This window comes from Lates calcarifer, linkage group LG6, assembly GCF_001640805.2.
Source record: "Lates calcarifer isolate ASB-BC8 linkage group LG6, TLL_Latcal_v3, whole genome shotgun sequence".
Taxonomy (NCBI): domain Eukaryota; kingdom Metazoa; phylum Chordata; class Actinopteri; family Centropomidae; genus Lates; species Lates calcarifer.
This window is the reverse complement of record NC_066838.1, coordinates 8,371,880-8,388,547: the sequence shown is the minus strand read 5'-3', so window position 1 is coordinate 8,388,547 and position 16,668 is coordinate 8,371,880. Positions and strand designations below refer to the sequence as shown.

The following is a 16,668-nucleotide window of genomic DNA, read 5'->3' as shown; positions in this document are numbered from 1 at the left end:
TCTAGTCTATCAACCTTTTTCTTTTGATGTTGGACTGATTTTGATGCAAGCTCTTAGGATTTTCCTGCAGCTCCACTGTTTCTTTGACTTCACAAACATCAATTTTACGCCTTTGCTTTACACAAAATCAAGTCAAGTGTTTAAGAGGTTCATCAATAGATGAACCTAAAATTCTGCATTTCTTCTAATTTCTCAGTGTTGCCATAGCATCTACATTTTTGTTTGACAGAAAGTGTTATCTAGTGTTATCTTTGTGTTAAGTGGCTATATTTAACAAGCACAATAAATCTCAGTTGAATCCAAATATGGAAGAAGAAATGGGCCCAGAAGAGGGTCATAAAAATGAGAAGATTCCTGGGAAAACCATGAGAGTTGACAAGTGGGAGTAAGTATGGTTAATAAATGGTTGGGGGCCTTTATGGAAAGGGAGACAAAAAAAAAAAGAGTAAAAGAGACAGAAAGACTATGTGACACTGAAGCAGGCAGGCGGGCCAGATGAAAGGAAAAAGATAGCTTTCACTGGTTTAAATCACAGTTGCAGAGCAGAGGACACACCCTGTTCCTCTGGCATTTAACATCAGTATTTTCAAGTTCCATACGTGCTCGCACATAAATCACACACATCCATACCTATTCATGAAGTATGTAAACACAGCTGATGGCCCACTCCAGCAGCCTCTCTCTGGACACATGTGCTGCTGCTTTAAATAATGAATAGCTGAAAGCTGAGCTGTGACACAACATGACCTGCTCAGCAGCTCAGAGGAGTCTGTGACACCCACAAAACACTGTCTTAAAAGAGAAAGATTGCCTTCCAAACTGAGAAAACATCATACTGAATGAATTCCGAAAATGTCTTGAAGATCACTGCGGCTTATCGTTTATTTCTCTTAATCACACTTTTTCATAGTTATAATAATGTGCAGTGTAAAAAGTCAAAACTAAGAAGTTTTGTGTTAAAAAAAATCTAATGATTTTTTTGTTTTAGATTGTTGGGCCATATTTGCTCATTTGTATTTGACTTATGTTGTAAAACATCTCAGTAATGCTTGGTTAGATAATATTGCAAATTATACCTATCTAAACACATTAAAGCTTTATTCATACTTGTGTATTAAGGAATTACATCAAATGACTTCTTATTAGATTCACTTGACACACTAATGCTTACATACTCAATACCATATACCTCCACTTATGTATATGTTTTTGTATACAGCATCATGTGCAATGCAGCCACACACAGACACATGTATTTCATTCACTTATTTGATTAGCTACTTAAGTTTAGAAGTGGCTGAATGGTTATAGTGTGTTCCACATGACCGTGAGGTCCGTGATCCACGTCAAGGACAGAGATCCGATCTCAATGAGGATAATGAGAGGTCATTAAAAATACCAGCTGTAAATGCAAAAGCAATCGGATCATTTATTATCTGGATAATGCATTTTAATACCAGGTGTATATGGGGTGTTTGTTGCATGTTGTACCCTTTGTCTCTCCCCAGTGTTTCCTGCCTCCCTCCTCACTTAACAAATGATCAAATAAATGCCAGGAAAATAATAATTTAAAGAAGAAGTTTAAAGACCTAACCAAGGATGGAGGTTACAAATTATCTTCAGTTAGATGCCCTACATGCATTATATCAGCTACATTGCTTAATCCCTATGGTTATCTTGATGTAAGTAACATAAATAAATATCACAGTGAATGAAACAGCATAATTCAGCAACCATGTGGACCCACCATCACTCGTATTACAACAGATATGAAAGAGAAAACTGATGCAGGAGTATGAAGGAGAACCAAGTATTAAGTAGAAAGTATAAATAGTATAAATCCAGCTTTACTTTGACCACCCCCCGTCAAGAACCTTCTTATCTACTAAATCTATTGTGTCTATTATTGTACCTGGGAGAAGTGAACTGTAGGAAGCAGAGGTAGCAGGATGTGGGATCCTATTGTTAGTACAAAACTTACTGTTAAGCAGGCAAGCACGACAGTACGAAAACCATAACATGTTCACAGGTGCAAATACGTGCAAACAGTGGCGTGCAGACCTTTGTCTATGTGTGTGTTCCTCTCTTTGGTGGTTCAACTTAAGGTTGTACAAGAAATGAGGGCGCATCAGCACACACAACACACACACACACTAAATGCACAGTAAATGCACCTGTTTATATAATTACAAACAACACAATACAACCCACCCAGGGTACAAATGCGCACACAAACTTGGCCAGACAACAAAACACTTGCAGTTTGGAAAGGGTTCAAAGTATCTGTCATGGGGTGGTCTCTCATCCTGAACATGGTGCATAACTTCACACACACGCACACGCACATGCACATACACACACACACACACACACACACACACACCAGCAACTGTCTCTCACCTGCGTCTTGTCCCGTGAGATCCATTTAGACTCGATGGAGCCCAGAGTGAGGCTGGGTAGCATGCGGTGCAGGACCTTCGCTACAAAAATCTACAAAGAGCAAACAAAGACAAGACAAACCAGGCATTCAAGTTTATTTTTTCACACATTATCACGTCCCTGAAGAATATTTCTATCTATCTTTTTCTTGCCATCTGATTAGTGTTAAAACACTAAGGAAGTTTTGAGTGCAGTATTCTTACTGCATGTTTCTGCCAGTGTAGGAATTAAAAACACATTTGCTGTACTTAAAGCACGCTAAGTCTCTTCTCCTAACAAAGAAATTCTGACCAGTGTTGTCAGTGTTTGGCCTTGAAAATTGGACACACTTGTCTCTTTGATTCAGTAAGAGACAGCTAAGACTGCTCAAGTGGTGCTTACACTGATTTTTGCCATTCAAACATAAAAGGTGTCAGTATTATGCTCATCACCCACAACAGGCCTGAGTGGAGTAAGGTGACTGACTGCTGGTAATTAGGAAGGAGAGAGGAGAGGAAAAGGAGAAAGTAACTATGTGATACCTTGAACGGCGTGGCTGTGTCTGGGTTCATCTGGACCATCGGCCCAATCAGAACCACTCCAGCAAAATCACTGGGCCTCTCGCAGGCTGTCAGGATAGAGATAGCACCGCCCTGGGGGGGGGGGACAGAATATAGATTTTGTAAATGAAGTGAAATTTGATATTTTTTTCCCAAATGAGAATCCATCTGACAAACACGTTCAGATGACTGTTAAGCAGACAGAGTCACACTGGAGGAGGCTTGAGGTGAAGATTAGACAAACCAGGTAATTATTTCATATTTTTCAACACAAACATAGACTAAAGCCATGGTTCCAGCAGCCACGAAGCCTACAAAACACACCACATCATTAATATATATTTTAAGAAAATCTCACCCTGCCCAACACGTTTGTGCAATTATTTTGTGTACTAGTTATATAAACTGATGAAATGCAAATCTGTCCTATTTGCTACACTACAAACAGAGCTTTTGGCTTTCATTACAGTGCATATCAGATTTTGGGTTTAAAGCTACTGAGTGTAGCTTAATAGTCCTATAACTTGTTTATGTCCCAGTAAACAGTACCAAAAATCTATACAATATTCAATAATGGAGATTTCATGTCACTGGATCCATGTCACAAGCTGTTTGCTATTCCATTGTTATCAATATCAGCTGGTCACGGTAGTACCGACTGACACTCATGTGACCTGATTGGTATTTTGATCGTGATTTTGGTCGTTTTGTGGCAAATAATTCAGTTCCAGGTTATAAGTCACAGCCTTTCAGTTAATTATCATTCTGGATTAAACAAAGCTATAACATTATACATGATATGGATTTAGCTGACACTTGGACAGAGCAGCTTGAAATGAGGACAATGGTATTTGTTTGACTTTCTTCAAAGGTTAAAGCAGCCAGTAGGGAGGAATAATGTATTCCAGTGACTCAGACTGATGATAGAGAATTACCAAGAATATACATAATAAAAGCATTTTAAAAGAGCTGTGAACACGTGAACAGAAGCAGCTTAAAGTGTAAAAAATGGAAGAATGTTTCAGTGAGAGGAGAAGATACGTAACAGAGGACAAGGAGGGTTTTTTTCTCGTCTAACTGGAGTGGGAAGGTCCTAGCAAAGTAGGTGAGAGGTTTTGATGCGAGGAGCAGTGGGAAAACTACTCAGAGGTCAAGACGAACATAAAACAATCTGTCTTTTGTTTGGACGGGCGTGAGTTTCCACCCTGCTCTTTTGTTGCTGTCGCTCTACACAGACTGAGAGAGAAATGTGAAAGTGAATACAAGGCCCTCAGGGCACAATATGCACTGTGTAGCTGCAGCAAACGGCAGCACAGGGCCATACCTTGGCACCCACGGTGACATTTGGGATTGTGATTTAAATCCCACGATGTAGGGCCATGATAATTAGCAGCTCTGTGGCAGCCAAGGCTCAAATCAATTTGCCACGGTTAACTTTGGCATAGGCTTCTCTTCTCATATGCAACAAGTGCAAGTGTCTGCACAGGTGCACACACACACACACACACACACAAAGCACAGTGATTCTGCATGGGTGAATCTGTCCCCCTCTCTCTCCTTTTCTGCAGACTAATTGGCTTCAACTTTGTTTATGTGAGCTTTCATTGTCACTTGTGTGAATATTCATCAGGCTGGGGCCAATGACAGGCTCACTTCATGAAAAGAGGCACTAAGTAGAGAAAGACAAAACATTTCCCACCAGAAAATCTCACTTTCTAAAGACACAAGAACACACTCACACACTGCAAGTGCCCACACAAACACACAGAGTTGGGAGAAAAAAAAGAGGCCTGCTAGTTCGATACCAGCGCATCCTCAAGACTACCCTGAAATATCCATTTGTAAACACCATGACACACACAGCTAATCACGTTGCTCGATCAAATGGAGAAATTGCCTTCGGGTGATGTAAGCTGCCCAAACTAGCTGATCGGTTCAACACACTTGATTCCTGGTTAAATATAACAAGATGACGGAATGTAATTTGGTGCAAAAGCCCATTCTGTGAATAATGGAGGAGGAGGATTGGGACAGAGAAGCTCTTTAAGAAGCTGATTAGAGGCCCTCTTGAACTGGGACTGAGAGGATGAATACTGGTATTGTATGCTGTCTGTCCGCTGGCAGTAGGTCGACTTGAAGTGTCATAAACTGCCTGAGGAGCTAACGTACTGGCATTATATGGATTATACTATCATAGTATGTAATGAATGCACAGACATTATATGAAGTAGGCTGCTGTTAAATGGACATTATTTAGACTAAAGGGCTACATACACATTATAGAGACAAAACAGTTAATACGTATACATTATGTGGACTGAAAATTAAGGCTAGGGGAGGGGGAGAATTAAGGTTCATTTCGATCATTCAGGTGATACAACGTCCAGAAAAAATGATCTAAATGTTCTAAATGATCTAAATCACTCGACCAGGGTTTTAGTTAAAGACGTGTCACTGATTATCAGAAAGATGTCATCAGTTTCCTGATGGCATTCAAAAATAAAGACATCTTTTTGTTGAACAGAAGTTATCTACAATATAAACTCCATTCCAGGTATTCAAAAAAGGAAAAAATATAATCAAAAAAATAGCATGAAATATGGTTTAGAGTAAAATGAAACTGAATGAGTAATAGAGAGAGAGAGCGATGGAGGGTTAAAAAGCTGAACAAACAGACCGAACCCCTTACGGTGAATAACCATTACATAAAACTCTGGCACTGAGGAAGTAGGACAAATGAGCTCAGGCCAGAAATACTGATGAAGACGGAGAGAAATGAGGAAGAGTGGGAAGGAGCCAGAGCTGGAGGCATTTGTCAGCATTCCCATGAGCTGATACAACACTGAGGAAGCGCTCCAATTCCCCAACAACTGCGTCATGATAAAAGATGCAGAGAAAACTGTTTAAAAGTGTAATTCTTCCATGAACCAATCTTCACATCAGCTTTCAGCACTTTCAAAATTAAAGCTTAAGTTAAACTGCAGGTTAGCCTATAATAGGGAACATAAATGTAGTTGAAAAAAATTGTTGCAGCATAATGTTGGTTAAAACAACCAGATTTAATGTAAACTGACTGACACTGACAGGAATGTCATTAGATTCGCAGGTATTTAAAGGTAGTCAACCAAAGCAGTGGACATACTGTTGTGATGTTACTAGCAGTGATGCAGCAGGTGATGTGTAAGGAGTGGGACATCTTTCTTTATCAAATCTACACTATGGCTAACTGCACCTCAGTCTCTGCAGGATATTATCATTGGAGCAGTGATTCTATACAAACCACAGGTGGTTTCAATTGTCTTTGTGTTTTTTGCGCCATTCCTGGCCCCATTAGACAGACTTTCACACAAACAGAGGAGCAGAGGAACAGGCTAATAGAAACAGGATGAGGAGTCACAACACTGGGAAACTGGGAAATGAGGGCTGTAAAAACACAGCATACAAAACATTTGCTTTGGGTTGGGTTTCCCAAACTTTAAGACTGTCTCCAAGGAAAGGTAATGCAAGGAAAGGGAGATGAAAAGAAAGGATGGGTGGAAAGGAGTCTAAAGCAAAACAATTGCAGTGGTGGAAAACATTAAGGTACTGAGGAGGAAAGAGAGGACAGGAAATGAAAACAGATTATGGAAGTACAGGTAAACTGGAATAAGTGACGTTAGCACAGAACAAAGGAGAAACATCTGATGAAATATCACAGATGGAGAGGAAAAGAAGGGAAAGAAAGGGTGGAGGAAGGGGCGAAAAGGAAATGGGGAGAGAGGAAGGAAAGGAAAGGAAGTAGGTGCTACTGTGACTTCAGCCAGCACTGCCCTAATATTTACAGTCTGATGTTTAAACTCATGCTCAGCCTCCATCTGGGATTCCACAATTTAATTTACACAAAACTATGTGCGTCAGTGTTCCTACAACCTCAGATTGTTTTGAACGCAACCTGATATAAACAGTACATAAATATACAGTACTGCTGTGTGGAAACTTGTGAGCCATAAAAGGTTTGCAAAAACAGACTCATGAATTTAATGGAGTGTTGTTTAAAGCATCTAAAAGCCCAACTGACAGCACTGAATATGAACTGTTTTACAGCACAGGGAGAGGTTGTTGATGTCTTGAATGGAGAACAGTTTGATATAAAACACGCAGCCTACAACTCTGTGACAGAAAATAATATTTGGGTAGTAAAACAAAGTGTTGAACATGGCTTGTCTGGTTATGAAAAGAGATGCTGTGATTGCTATCAGCCTCACATGCAGCGTCTTCTCACAAATCATTAAACAACGTGATAAATTCATCAAGCACCCATGGTTCCCTCACTCTCTAATAAGCCATCAATTCTGGAGATGCAAGTGATAACAATACACTCATGAAATCTAAAGGGTTTCTCACTTTATACGCCATCAGGTCTGAAACCATGAGTGTCAGTAAGTCATTAATAAAGGAGTTTTCCAATACAATAATCCATCAAGTCTACAGTTGTAAATGTGAACTCAGCCCAAGCTATAAAGTTTTGACAAATTACTCAGTAACATTAATGAAGGCATACAACATATAAACCTTTAATAAAATTTGACATGGTTACTAACAAATGAAGGCTGCCCTGAAGTAAAACACTCTTTGAGAGTGCTCTGTAGAGCTCGTGCTGCAAACGTTTCCTTAACAAGCACAAACACAGAGATGTATTTTCAGTGCAGATCTCATTTTCCCACAAAGCTCGTCATGTCTGCTGTAAAACCCTTTATTCTGCTGAATGCAACATGCCCACTGAGTGACTGCTGTGCTGCGAGATAACAAGGCTCCTCACTTCTCGTGGTAAAACAGTTCTGTAATGAATTTGCATTTCTCCTCTGTGTTCTCTGCTTGAAGCAGGTCCTCCTGCGAGCTAAAAGACTAAAAACTGTATATTTCTGTTCAGTCTGAAATGTGGTTCTCACTGCAGCCTGTTTAAAAAAACAAGACGCTATTGTTTCATGTTTTGTGACAATCAGCTTCTACTTTACTGAACACAAGAAACTGCGCTACTGTTCCATACATGAAAACATGAATGCATTTTGAATGAATGCAAGACAAGTTCATAGGAATAATCATTGATTCAACCTACAAACACTGTGGGTAATAATTTATTATATAACTTATCATTGCTGTTAGCAGCACACAGAGCTAGTGGGTTAGTGAGCACTGTTGTACTCAGCAGCGTTGGCATAATGTGCCAACAAGTACCCAGGCCCGAGAGCAGGAGCACAGACACCTGTAGGATGCATTTAAAGCTTGTGGATACTCTAAGTGGACCTCTGTGGAAACAACCACAAGCTCGAGGAAGAATATCAACACTGCAGGTGGAGGGAAAAGAAGAATAAATGCAACAGGTCTGTCATATCATACATGTCTGGAGTATCAGAGGAACTCAGGAGGATCTTCAACAACTGGTCCATCCGACAGACCACACATCCAAACACAAGAAAAGCAATCTAGTGAATGCAGTGAGGAATGCACAGATTTATATGTAAGAAGGGATGAAACGAGGACTTGGTTGGCTGTTTTACATAACATCCAAGAGACTTGACTGGCAGTGTATTTAACAGAGGATAAATACCCTGGTCTCCCCACCGGTCATTTACACCTGCAGAAGCCTCGTGAAGAAGTCTCTTGATTGAGAGGTGAAACATCTTCAAGTATCTGCAGCCAAGTGCAGCTGCCCTCAATTCAACCACTCCTGGATAACAGTGAGAGGCTACGATGCTGAAAGCAGCTCTGTGAGAAACCGAATGCACTGATCAGTTAAAAATAGTTCCCTGGCCGGCCTTGTCGTTTTTTTGTGTCCAAGTGTTATGTAATTTTTCTGAATGAGAATCCTGGATCAAATGTGTTTCTGTAGATTTCAAAGGCTCTTCAAAGACTTGCTCTCTGCATTGAATTCAACAGCAATTCAATTCTCAAAAAAGTAGATACAAGACCTGAAGCAATGGATGGGCAGCTGAAGCAAATGAGAAAATAATTCATGAAATATGTTGTACTGTGCAGCATGCAGAACACTAAATATAACAAAATAATACAAAGTACTGATACCATACAAAGAGATGACAAGACTGATATGGCTGAAGGCTGTGAGTCAAGTTTAACATAAAGACTGGAAACAGATCAAGATAGCTAGCCTAGCTCTGTCCAAAGTTCAATTCCACATTAAAACTGAATGCAAATACGACAATCTGTGGTTTTGGGGAGAGTTACATGTTGGAAATAGAACAATGGGTGACTCTGGCTATAGCGTCAGTTCCCTGGCAACCTCACTGTGATGACAATACTCCAGAGGTCACTGGCCATCTGCTGCTGTCATTCACCAAGAGACAGTTACAATCATTTTGATAACTAGGGAATGATTAATCTGGCAAAATGGCAAACATTTGCTTCTCAAATATTAGGACTGGGCTGAAGCAAAAGTTCAACATTTTGGGAAATATACTTTGTGGTTTATGGAAGAGAGGCAGATGAGAGGATTGATAGCACTGTCATCTATACATGTATACATTAAATGTACGACTACAGCTAGGAGCCCGTTTGCTTAGTTTAGTACAAAGACTGGAAAAAAAACTGGTGCTGTGTGAAGGTAACAAAATCCGCCTAGCTCACTAATTAACTATTAATGTGCTTTTAGAGAGGCTGATTTTGTTACCAGATTAGCTGTTCCCAGTCTTTATGCTAAGCTAACCAGCTGCTGCCTGTAGCCTCATATTTAACCAACCTATTACTTTAAAACTAAATAATCAGTAAATTTCTTGATAAAAACATTTACAAAAAATAATTAATTATTCAGAAGCAGCAGAACTATTCTCACTGAAGAAAAAAGGTTTGCACATCAAAAAATGTTAGGACACTGACAGACTTTAATATCTGTGAAAGCCTGAAAGGTTCAGTGAAATAGAGAATAAATGTGATTAACAACACACAGTGACTAGACAGAAGGGCAGTGGACCATTGCATTACATAGAACATTACACAGATTACTGGACTGACTGGGTGAAGTGAGAGCACTCTCTACTCTCTGTCAACAAATACAGCCACATTGCCCTTGAGCAGGTCAGTGAACCTGTAACTGCTCTGTTGGAGGTTTTCAGTAACCGGCAGCAGCTGCAGGCTGAACAGAATCTGTGTCACTGTGTAAAAGGTAAACAGGAGTTCAATGAGAAGGGCAAACTTAGCAAACCATCCCTGTACTGTTCTCCTGCAGATGGAAGACGGAATGTGTCCGTCATACAGAAATAATATACGTGGTGCTACAGCCAAGCCAAACCAAATATAATGTGAATAAAAACAGGAAAAACCTGGGTGTTGAAGTATTTTGATGTATTAGCATGTGTTGGATAGTGCCTGTAATATCAAAACAGCCTTTTGCAGCTCTTTTATCCAGGTTTCATTCAGTTCTGAGCAGAACACCATGCACACTGGATTTCATGGCTGATTATTTTGGGACAAAAAAACACTTCATATTAAAAGAAAAGCTTGTGCCATTTCTTTCATTTGAATGTCACATTGTTGCAGAAAACCTCTTAACACTGATCTCTGTATTTTCATTCCTGTGCTCGAGCAGGGCTTGCCCTTCAGTTTTATACAGCTGTTTCTCTCTCTCTCTCTCTGTGTGTGTCAAGCACATTGTACCAGGAGCTGTGAAATCCACTGAAAGCATATTATGTAATTTCACACAAAACAGGCAAACAAACCTGGATGAGAGCTTGAGAGTTTCAGTATCTGAAATACAATCATGTGATCAAAGCAAAATAAAATCCAAAGACTTCATCCACCACCAACAACAAAATACTGTATGGATTACTCCAGCTGATAGAATGAATCATGGTATCCTACCATAGAGTGACCCACAATGAAGACGGGTAGGTCGGGGTGGCGGGATTTCATCAGGTCTATGTGCTGCAGAGAGTCCCTGATGTAAACCTGGAAGTCTTTGATGGCCACCCTCTCTCCTTCACTCTGACCATGGCCCACTGTGGAGGAAAAGAGAAGAAAGAGGAGGTGGTGTGAGGAGAGAAGTAGTCTAAAGCTGCAAAATATTTACCCACTTTGTAATTTTATGATCTTAAGACCTTTTTAATTCCTCCAACGGAGCAAAAGAGGCTGAAACTACATTAGTTAAGCCTTTTCTGTCACTGCTAGAGAAACACTTGCCTCTTTTTCAGGGTTAAAACATGAATCACAGACACATCACTCACTTAGCAGGCTACAAAACACAGCACCTGAACAGTGGGTTATAGTGGCATAGAAAAATATTTTAAGACATTTTGATGCTGTGTTTTGATCATTTAACAATTTCTCAAAGCAGCTTTCTTTAAGTTGAACTCCAGTTGTATTTAAATATGTACTTTTTAGCTTGTCTTTATTTTCAGTATTTGGGTTTATCAGACAAAAAACTGAATGTTTTTTCTTTTTTTTGTTATATAATGCTCTGCTGTGAAGAAATTCTCTCCCACTGGTGACAATTTCCAAATTGATCCATCCTCCTTTTAAAGCTTTGAGAGAGATGAATGAAAAACAGGAAGGGTGAATGGAGGGAGAGAAATGGGTGAGGATGAGGAAGATGAAGTATAACTGAGAGGCAAGGGGGAATTAAAATCTGTATATAAAAAATATATATATATATAAAATAGAGAAAGGAAGGAGGGATGACAGTGAGAGGAAGGGAGAATACGGAAAAAGGGAGGGAGGGATGGATGGAGGAAGCTGTTGCCAAAGAAAGTGAGTCTACAGAGAAGAAAAATAGGAGGAGGGAGGGGAATCTGGATGAACGCGAGAGGAGGAAGAAAGGGATGGGAAAGAGTGGGATGGAGGAGAGGGAGAGGGGAGAGGAGAACAGGATGACAAGAGCAGCGAAAAGAAAGAGAGAATGAGAACTTGAAAAGAAGACCCAAGTTGAATGGAGAGAAAAGACGCACAAACAGTAAAGTCAAGCAAAAACAGAGTGAAGCTTGGAGCTGAAGATGAGTAAGAAGAAGAGAAAGGGAAGAGAAGAGGACAGAGGAGAAAAATGTGAATGACAGATGGAGAGCAGGAAAAATATATGAATATGTATGTGCATATGCATATATATATATGTGTGTGTGTGTGTGTTTTCTCCTCAAGCTTTCTGCAGCAGTGGCTGAGACTAGGTGAGGCTGGTTGCCACGGCGACCACTGAACCAATAACACAAGTGAGCTCCTAAACATTCACATCATGTACAGCTCCCACCTTAAGTGTGTGTGTGTGTGTGTGTGTGTGTATGTGTGTGTGTGTGTGTGTGTGCGTGTGAGCGTGTCTGATTGAGTATAATAACAAAAGATGTGGATTTGATGGACTGTGTGGAGTCATTGATCTCATGTGGGAGGGGATAAAGCTGATGTTTGCAGCTCCCCATCACCCACTGCTGCTGTGATTGGGTATTGATTTCCACACTGTGATGATTGCCTCACTATTGACGACCAGAAAAATGTATAGGGTGAAGACATGCTAATACAAACACACACACACACACACACACACACACAGAGTTAGGGTGGGAGCTAGTTACATACAGGTGAGATGATACAATACAATGCATGCAAATGCATTAGAAAAACCTACATAATTGATTTTACTGGCAACACAACCAGAGCAACAGCCATCATCTAATAGAATAATTACAGTGTGACCATGGGGTTCCCACACATCAGGTCTGTCTTCTTCTTCTTCTTCCTATATTATTACTACTACTATTATTATTATTATTATTATTATTATTATTATTATTATTATTAGTAGTAGTAGTAGTAGTAGTAGTAGTAGTAGTAGTAGTAGTAGTAGTAGTAGTGGTGGTGGTGGTGGTGGTAGTAGTGGTATTGGGAATTTCAATGGTACAACAAATGTTGGGCAGCAGTTGATCATTATCAGTATATTGTATATATTTGGTCTCTAAAATGGCACACAGTAGTGAAAAATGCCCACTGTAGCTCCAGGTGACACAAATTATATGAAACAGACAAGTAACAAAAAAAAAGTTTTACGACGACAAATACTGTACATTAATAAACACCTAAAAATGTCCTTATGTATATCACCACATTTAAAAAACTGAAACAAGAAAATGATTTGCTTGATGAATGACTTGATAAATGACTTTAGATAATTTGTTAATACATTTACTGTAGATTGACTAATTTATCAGGTGACTAATTGTTTCAGCACTAAGAAAAAGCTTTGGTGAAACTTAACATAAGCTGCAGCAAATTATTTTAAAAAATGTTTCATGGTGTGTCGATTGCTACTTAACGTCTTATATGAACTCAAACTAACAAAGATTACATTTTGCCTGATAATAAGCTCTGGGGGAGGCGACTCTAATCCGGTCACAGATGTAAGAAAAATAATCTTTGCACTGACTGATGAATTCAGAGACTCTGCACGCACTGATCTAATTAAATGTCAAATTTCCATTATTTTCCTATAATGCAATGAGAAGACAAACATGATTAGTGCATCACAGAGCAGCGTTAGGTCTGTGCTGTCTGTGCCTCTTACAAACAATGCGTTATGAATATTCCACCATTGCCTGATAGTAAAATGTCAGTGCACAAGGTTTTAAATTCAGATAAATTTGAAGTTTGTTCTGGAGATAATGCTGACTGCATGGTAAATAGATGCAGAGTGTATCAGATGGAGGAAATCTCCAGTCCATGCAGGCTGTGAATGACAAAGACCTTAAAACACTGTAGTTAGAAAAAAAAAAAGAGAGATACAGAAGAAAGTGTGATATAGGAAGAATAAGTTGAAGATCTTGAATGCTGAACTCTGCCCAAGGCGATGTGTGTGTGTGTGTGTGTGTGTATGTGTGTGTTAGAGAAAGAGATGAAAAACTATAGTGTCTACAGGGACTTGTTCCAGTTCAGTATTTTCCATTTAACAGTGTGACATTTTACTGTGAGCCACTGAACAAACTGCTCCTCTGTGTGCAGCCTCAGTCGTCCTCCATCCTTCACTCCCTTTTTTATTATCTCAGCCTGCTCTTCATTGAGATCTCTACCTCTGTAAATATTTACACATTTACAGCTGAGACTTCATTTCCTTGCCGTCTCCTCCTCTGTCGCTCTCTCCTGTTGTTGATCTGTATGAGAGTTTAGTGAACAAACACGTTGCTCTTCTCCGGCAGGGCTCTGCAGCACAGTCACATGACTTTACACATTCCTGTTGTAAGAGCACAGTTAAGCCTCTGAGGCTCTGTTCATACCTAGCATTAACATGATACTTAGGTGATCTGATCACAAGTGGACAGCTCAGTGATGTGCAGGTGTGGATGTACCCACAATGTATTGAGAACGCATTGAGATCCTATTGCTCAGACTACATTCAGAGGTGGTCTGGTCCATATACATTTTTTATCAGTTGTACACAGTTCCTAGCACACTGAAGTATGCTTCTCACTGACGTCCTGTCTAGCAGAATTGGTCTCAAATCACATAAGCTGGATTTGTTCATGCCATCCAAAAATTTTGAAAGGCCCATGGAGATATATTACAAGTGTGTCAAACATCTTGGGCTATCTGGTTTGGAACAAGCCAAGGAACAGGACCCAGTCTGTATTGCTTTCACTTCTTGTTCGTCTTTTAATTTCCGGCAGAATAGGCAAGGGAAGTGCACTGCTCCTTCCTGCCGGTAAAAACGAAAACACAGTTGGTCTTTGCAAACAGGAATAATGCATGTGTTTATTTGCATGAAGAGCGGGGTAATGAGTTGATTATAAGTGATCAGGCAAGACTTCTGGAGACAAATTCTGACACCAGGTGTGAACTGACGCACTCACTTGTGATCACCCAAGACACATGTTAGGGTTTGGACATAAAGCAAAATAGTGGACAAACCTAACTGTGGAATTAAATGAAAAGTCAGGGGATCCCCAAAGTCAACAGATTTAATCCTCTGGGAACCACAATTGGCCGCTGTATTCCATCAAATATCTGTTCAACCAACAGCTGCCATCCTTTGAGTCTTATGCCATTAGCATGGCCTATTCCCCAGTTTTTTGGGACGTTTTTCTTGTATTGGATTCTTGGATCTCACAGCCCAATGAGACACGGTGGTTATATTATTATGATTATTCGCTCTGGTAATGAGATTCATCTAAAAGCCTGTAACAACAGTTAAGTGTGTGACTGGTCTGTTTCTTGTCCGAGCTCAGAACCAGTTCAGCCAGTGCTTTCACTGAAACCTGAACAGAGCCAGAAGTTCCATTCACACTTGGCAAAACCAACACTTGTGAAGTTTTCCTTGACAGCACATTAAAAGCACACCACCTACACACACTCTCACATACATACACGCAGAGGGAACTGCAGGGAGAACAATAGAGCAATGTACCATCAAGCCTAATTAATTTTCTCTAACAGGCTTAGTTCACTCAACAATTACACAGTATTTGCAATACTGTTTGAAGACAGAGAGGGGGATGATGGGTTTTCTTTGAAGCTGTGCACAAGCTATTCTGTATATGAGCTACTGATGAATGCCAGGGCAACCATGAGTGTAGGTGTAAATGTATGCATGCATTGATGTAATGTAAGGTGTGTGTTTGTGACTCACCGTGGTCGTGTGCGAATACCAGCAGGGACTGTTCCTTCATTCGCTGTGCAATCTCATCATACGGACCACAGTGCTCCCCGACCCCATGGACAACAAACACCAAAGCCCTGGGAGGAGGAGAGGGGAGAGGAAGAAAGAGTTTACTCAGGTTTTGATAAACTCAGGCCCGCACTTGACTTATTTTTCTCTCTCTTTAACTCTCTCACACAGGAACAAACAAACAGGAAATGTTTGCATTTTTCTGCATGGGAGTGTCACGCTTCCTTGATTTGCTGATAAAGTCCTGTACAGGTCCCTCTGGACTTTACTGAAAGAGACTCAGAGGGGAGGAGGGTTGAGAGATAGAGGGACTGATGGGGTGGAGATGATTCGCAGAAATGTTTTGTATATAAAAGATAAAAGCAAACAATCTTTTGCAAAGCTAATGTGAAAAATCCTCCATTTTGACAGCGTTTTGTGGAATTTTGTGAATCATGTAAAATAGGAATACGTATACTTTATATATATATCTGTACATCATTGCTTTGAATATGTGTGTGTTCCATGCGTGACAGACGGAGATCAAGGCAGGATGATAGGAAGAAAAAAAAAAGACCGGCAGACAGAGACTGAGAGCAAGACAGCCTGTGTTTTCAGAGACAGCAGCTATCATCCATCTGTCCGTCTATCTGCCTCAGTACACCCCTGCCTGCCCGACTCCAAACAGACACTGATGGAATCCAGTAAAACCCAAAGTGACCTGCACAGAAAACAGCCATGACATCCCTCCTCTTTTTATTCCCCTTATTCATATCATTGGACTGAAACTGTAGAAACTACGGTTTTGGTTTTCTGATAGTATTTATTAAAATATTCAGCAAAAGTGAGACTGTATGCAAATATTTATTCAGAGCAGTTTAAATTTTCACCCAAGTGCTTTTTAAAAAGTGATTCATACTGTATTCACTTAAGAGAGGTGCTTGGAAATAAACACATGAGGTCAAATAAATGAAGTTTTACAGCTGGTCTGAGGTGGAACTATTTTGTTGATGAGAACATTATGCAGCAAAATGAACTGCGATTTCATTTCATACGTACATGACATGGTATAAGACCAATTTTTAC

The 16,668-nt window shown here is 40.0% G+C and overlaps 1 protein-coding gene across 2 annotated transcripts in view; it reads right to left on the bottom strand.

The window, feature by feature from the left end:
* mgll (monoglyceride lipase) overlaps nt 1-16,668 on the bottom strand; it is a 38,338-nt gene that overhangs the window by 8,369 nt on the left and 13,301 nt on the right. For both annotated transcript variants that reach the window (XM_018675089.2, XM_018675088.2), the window contains 4 exons: nt 15,565-15,671; nt 10,830-10,966; nt 2,961-3,071; nt 2,401-2,490 (listed from right to left, as the gene is read on the bottom strand). In XM_018675089.2, coding sequence (XP_018530605.1) covers nt 2,401-2,490; nt 2,961-3,071; nt 10,830-10,966; nt 15,565-15,671 — 445 coding nt within the window. The remainder of the gene's footprint in view (nt 1-2,400; nt 2,491-2,960; nt 3,072-10,829; nt 10,967-15,564; nt 15,672-16,668) is intronic.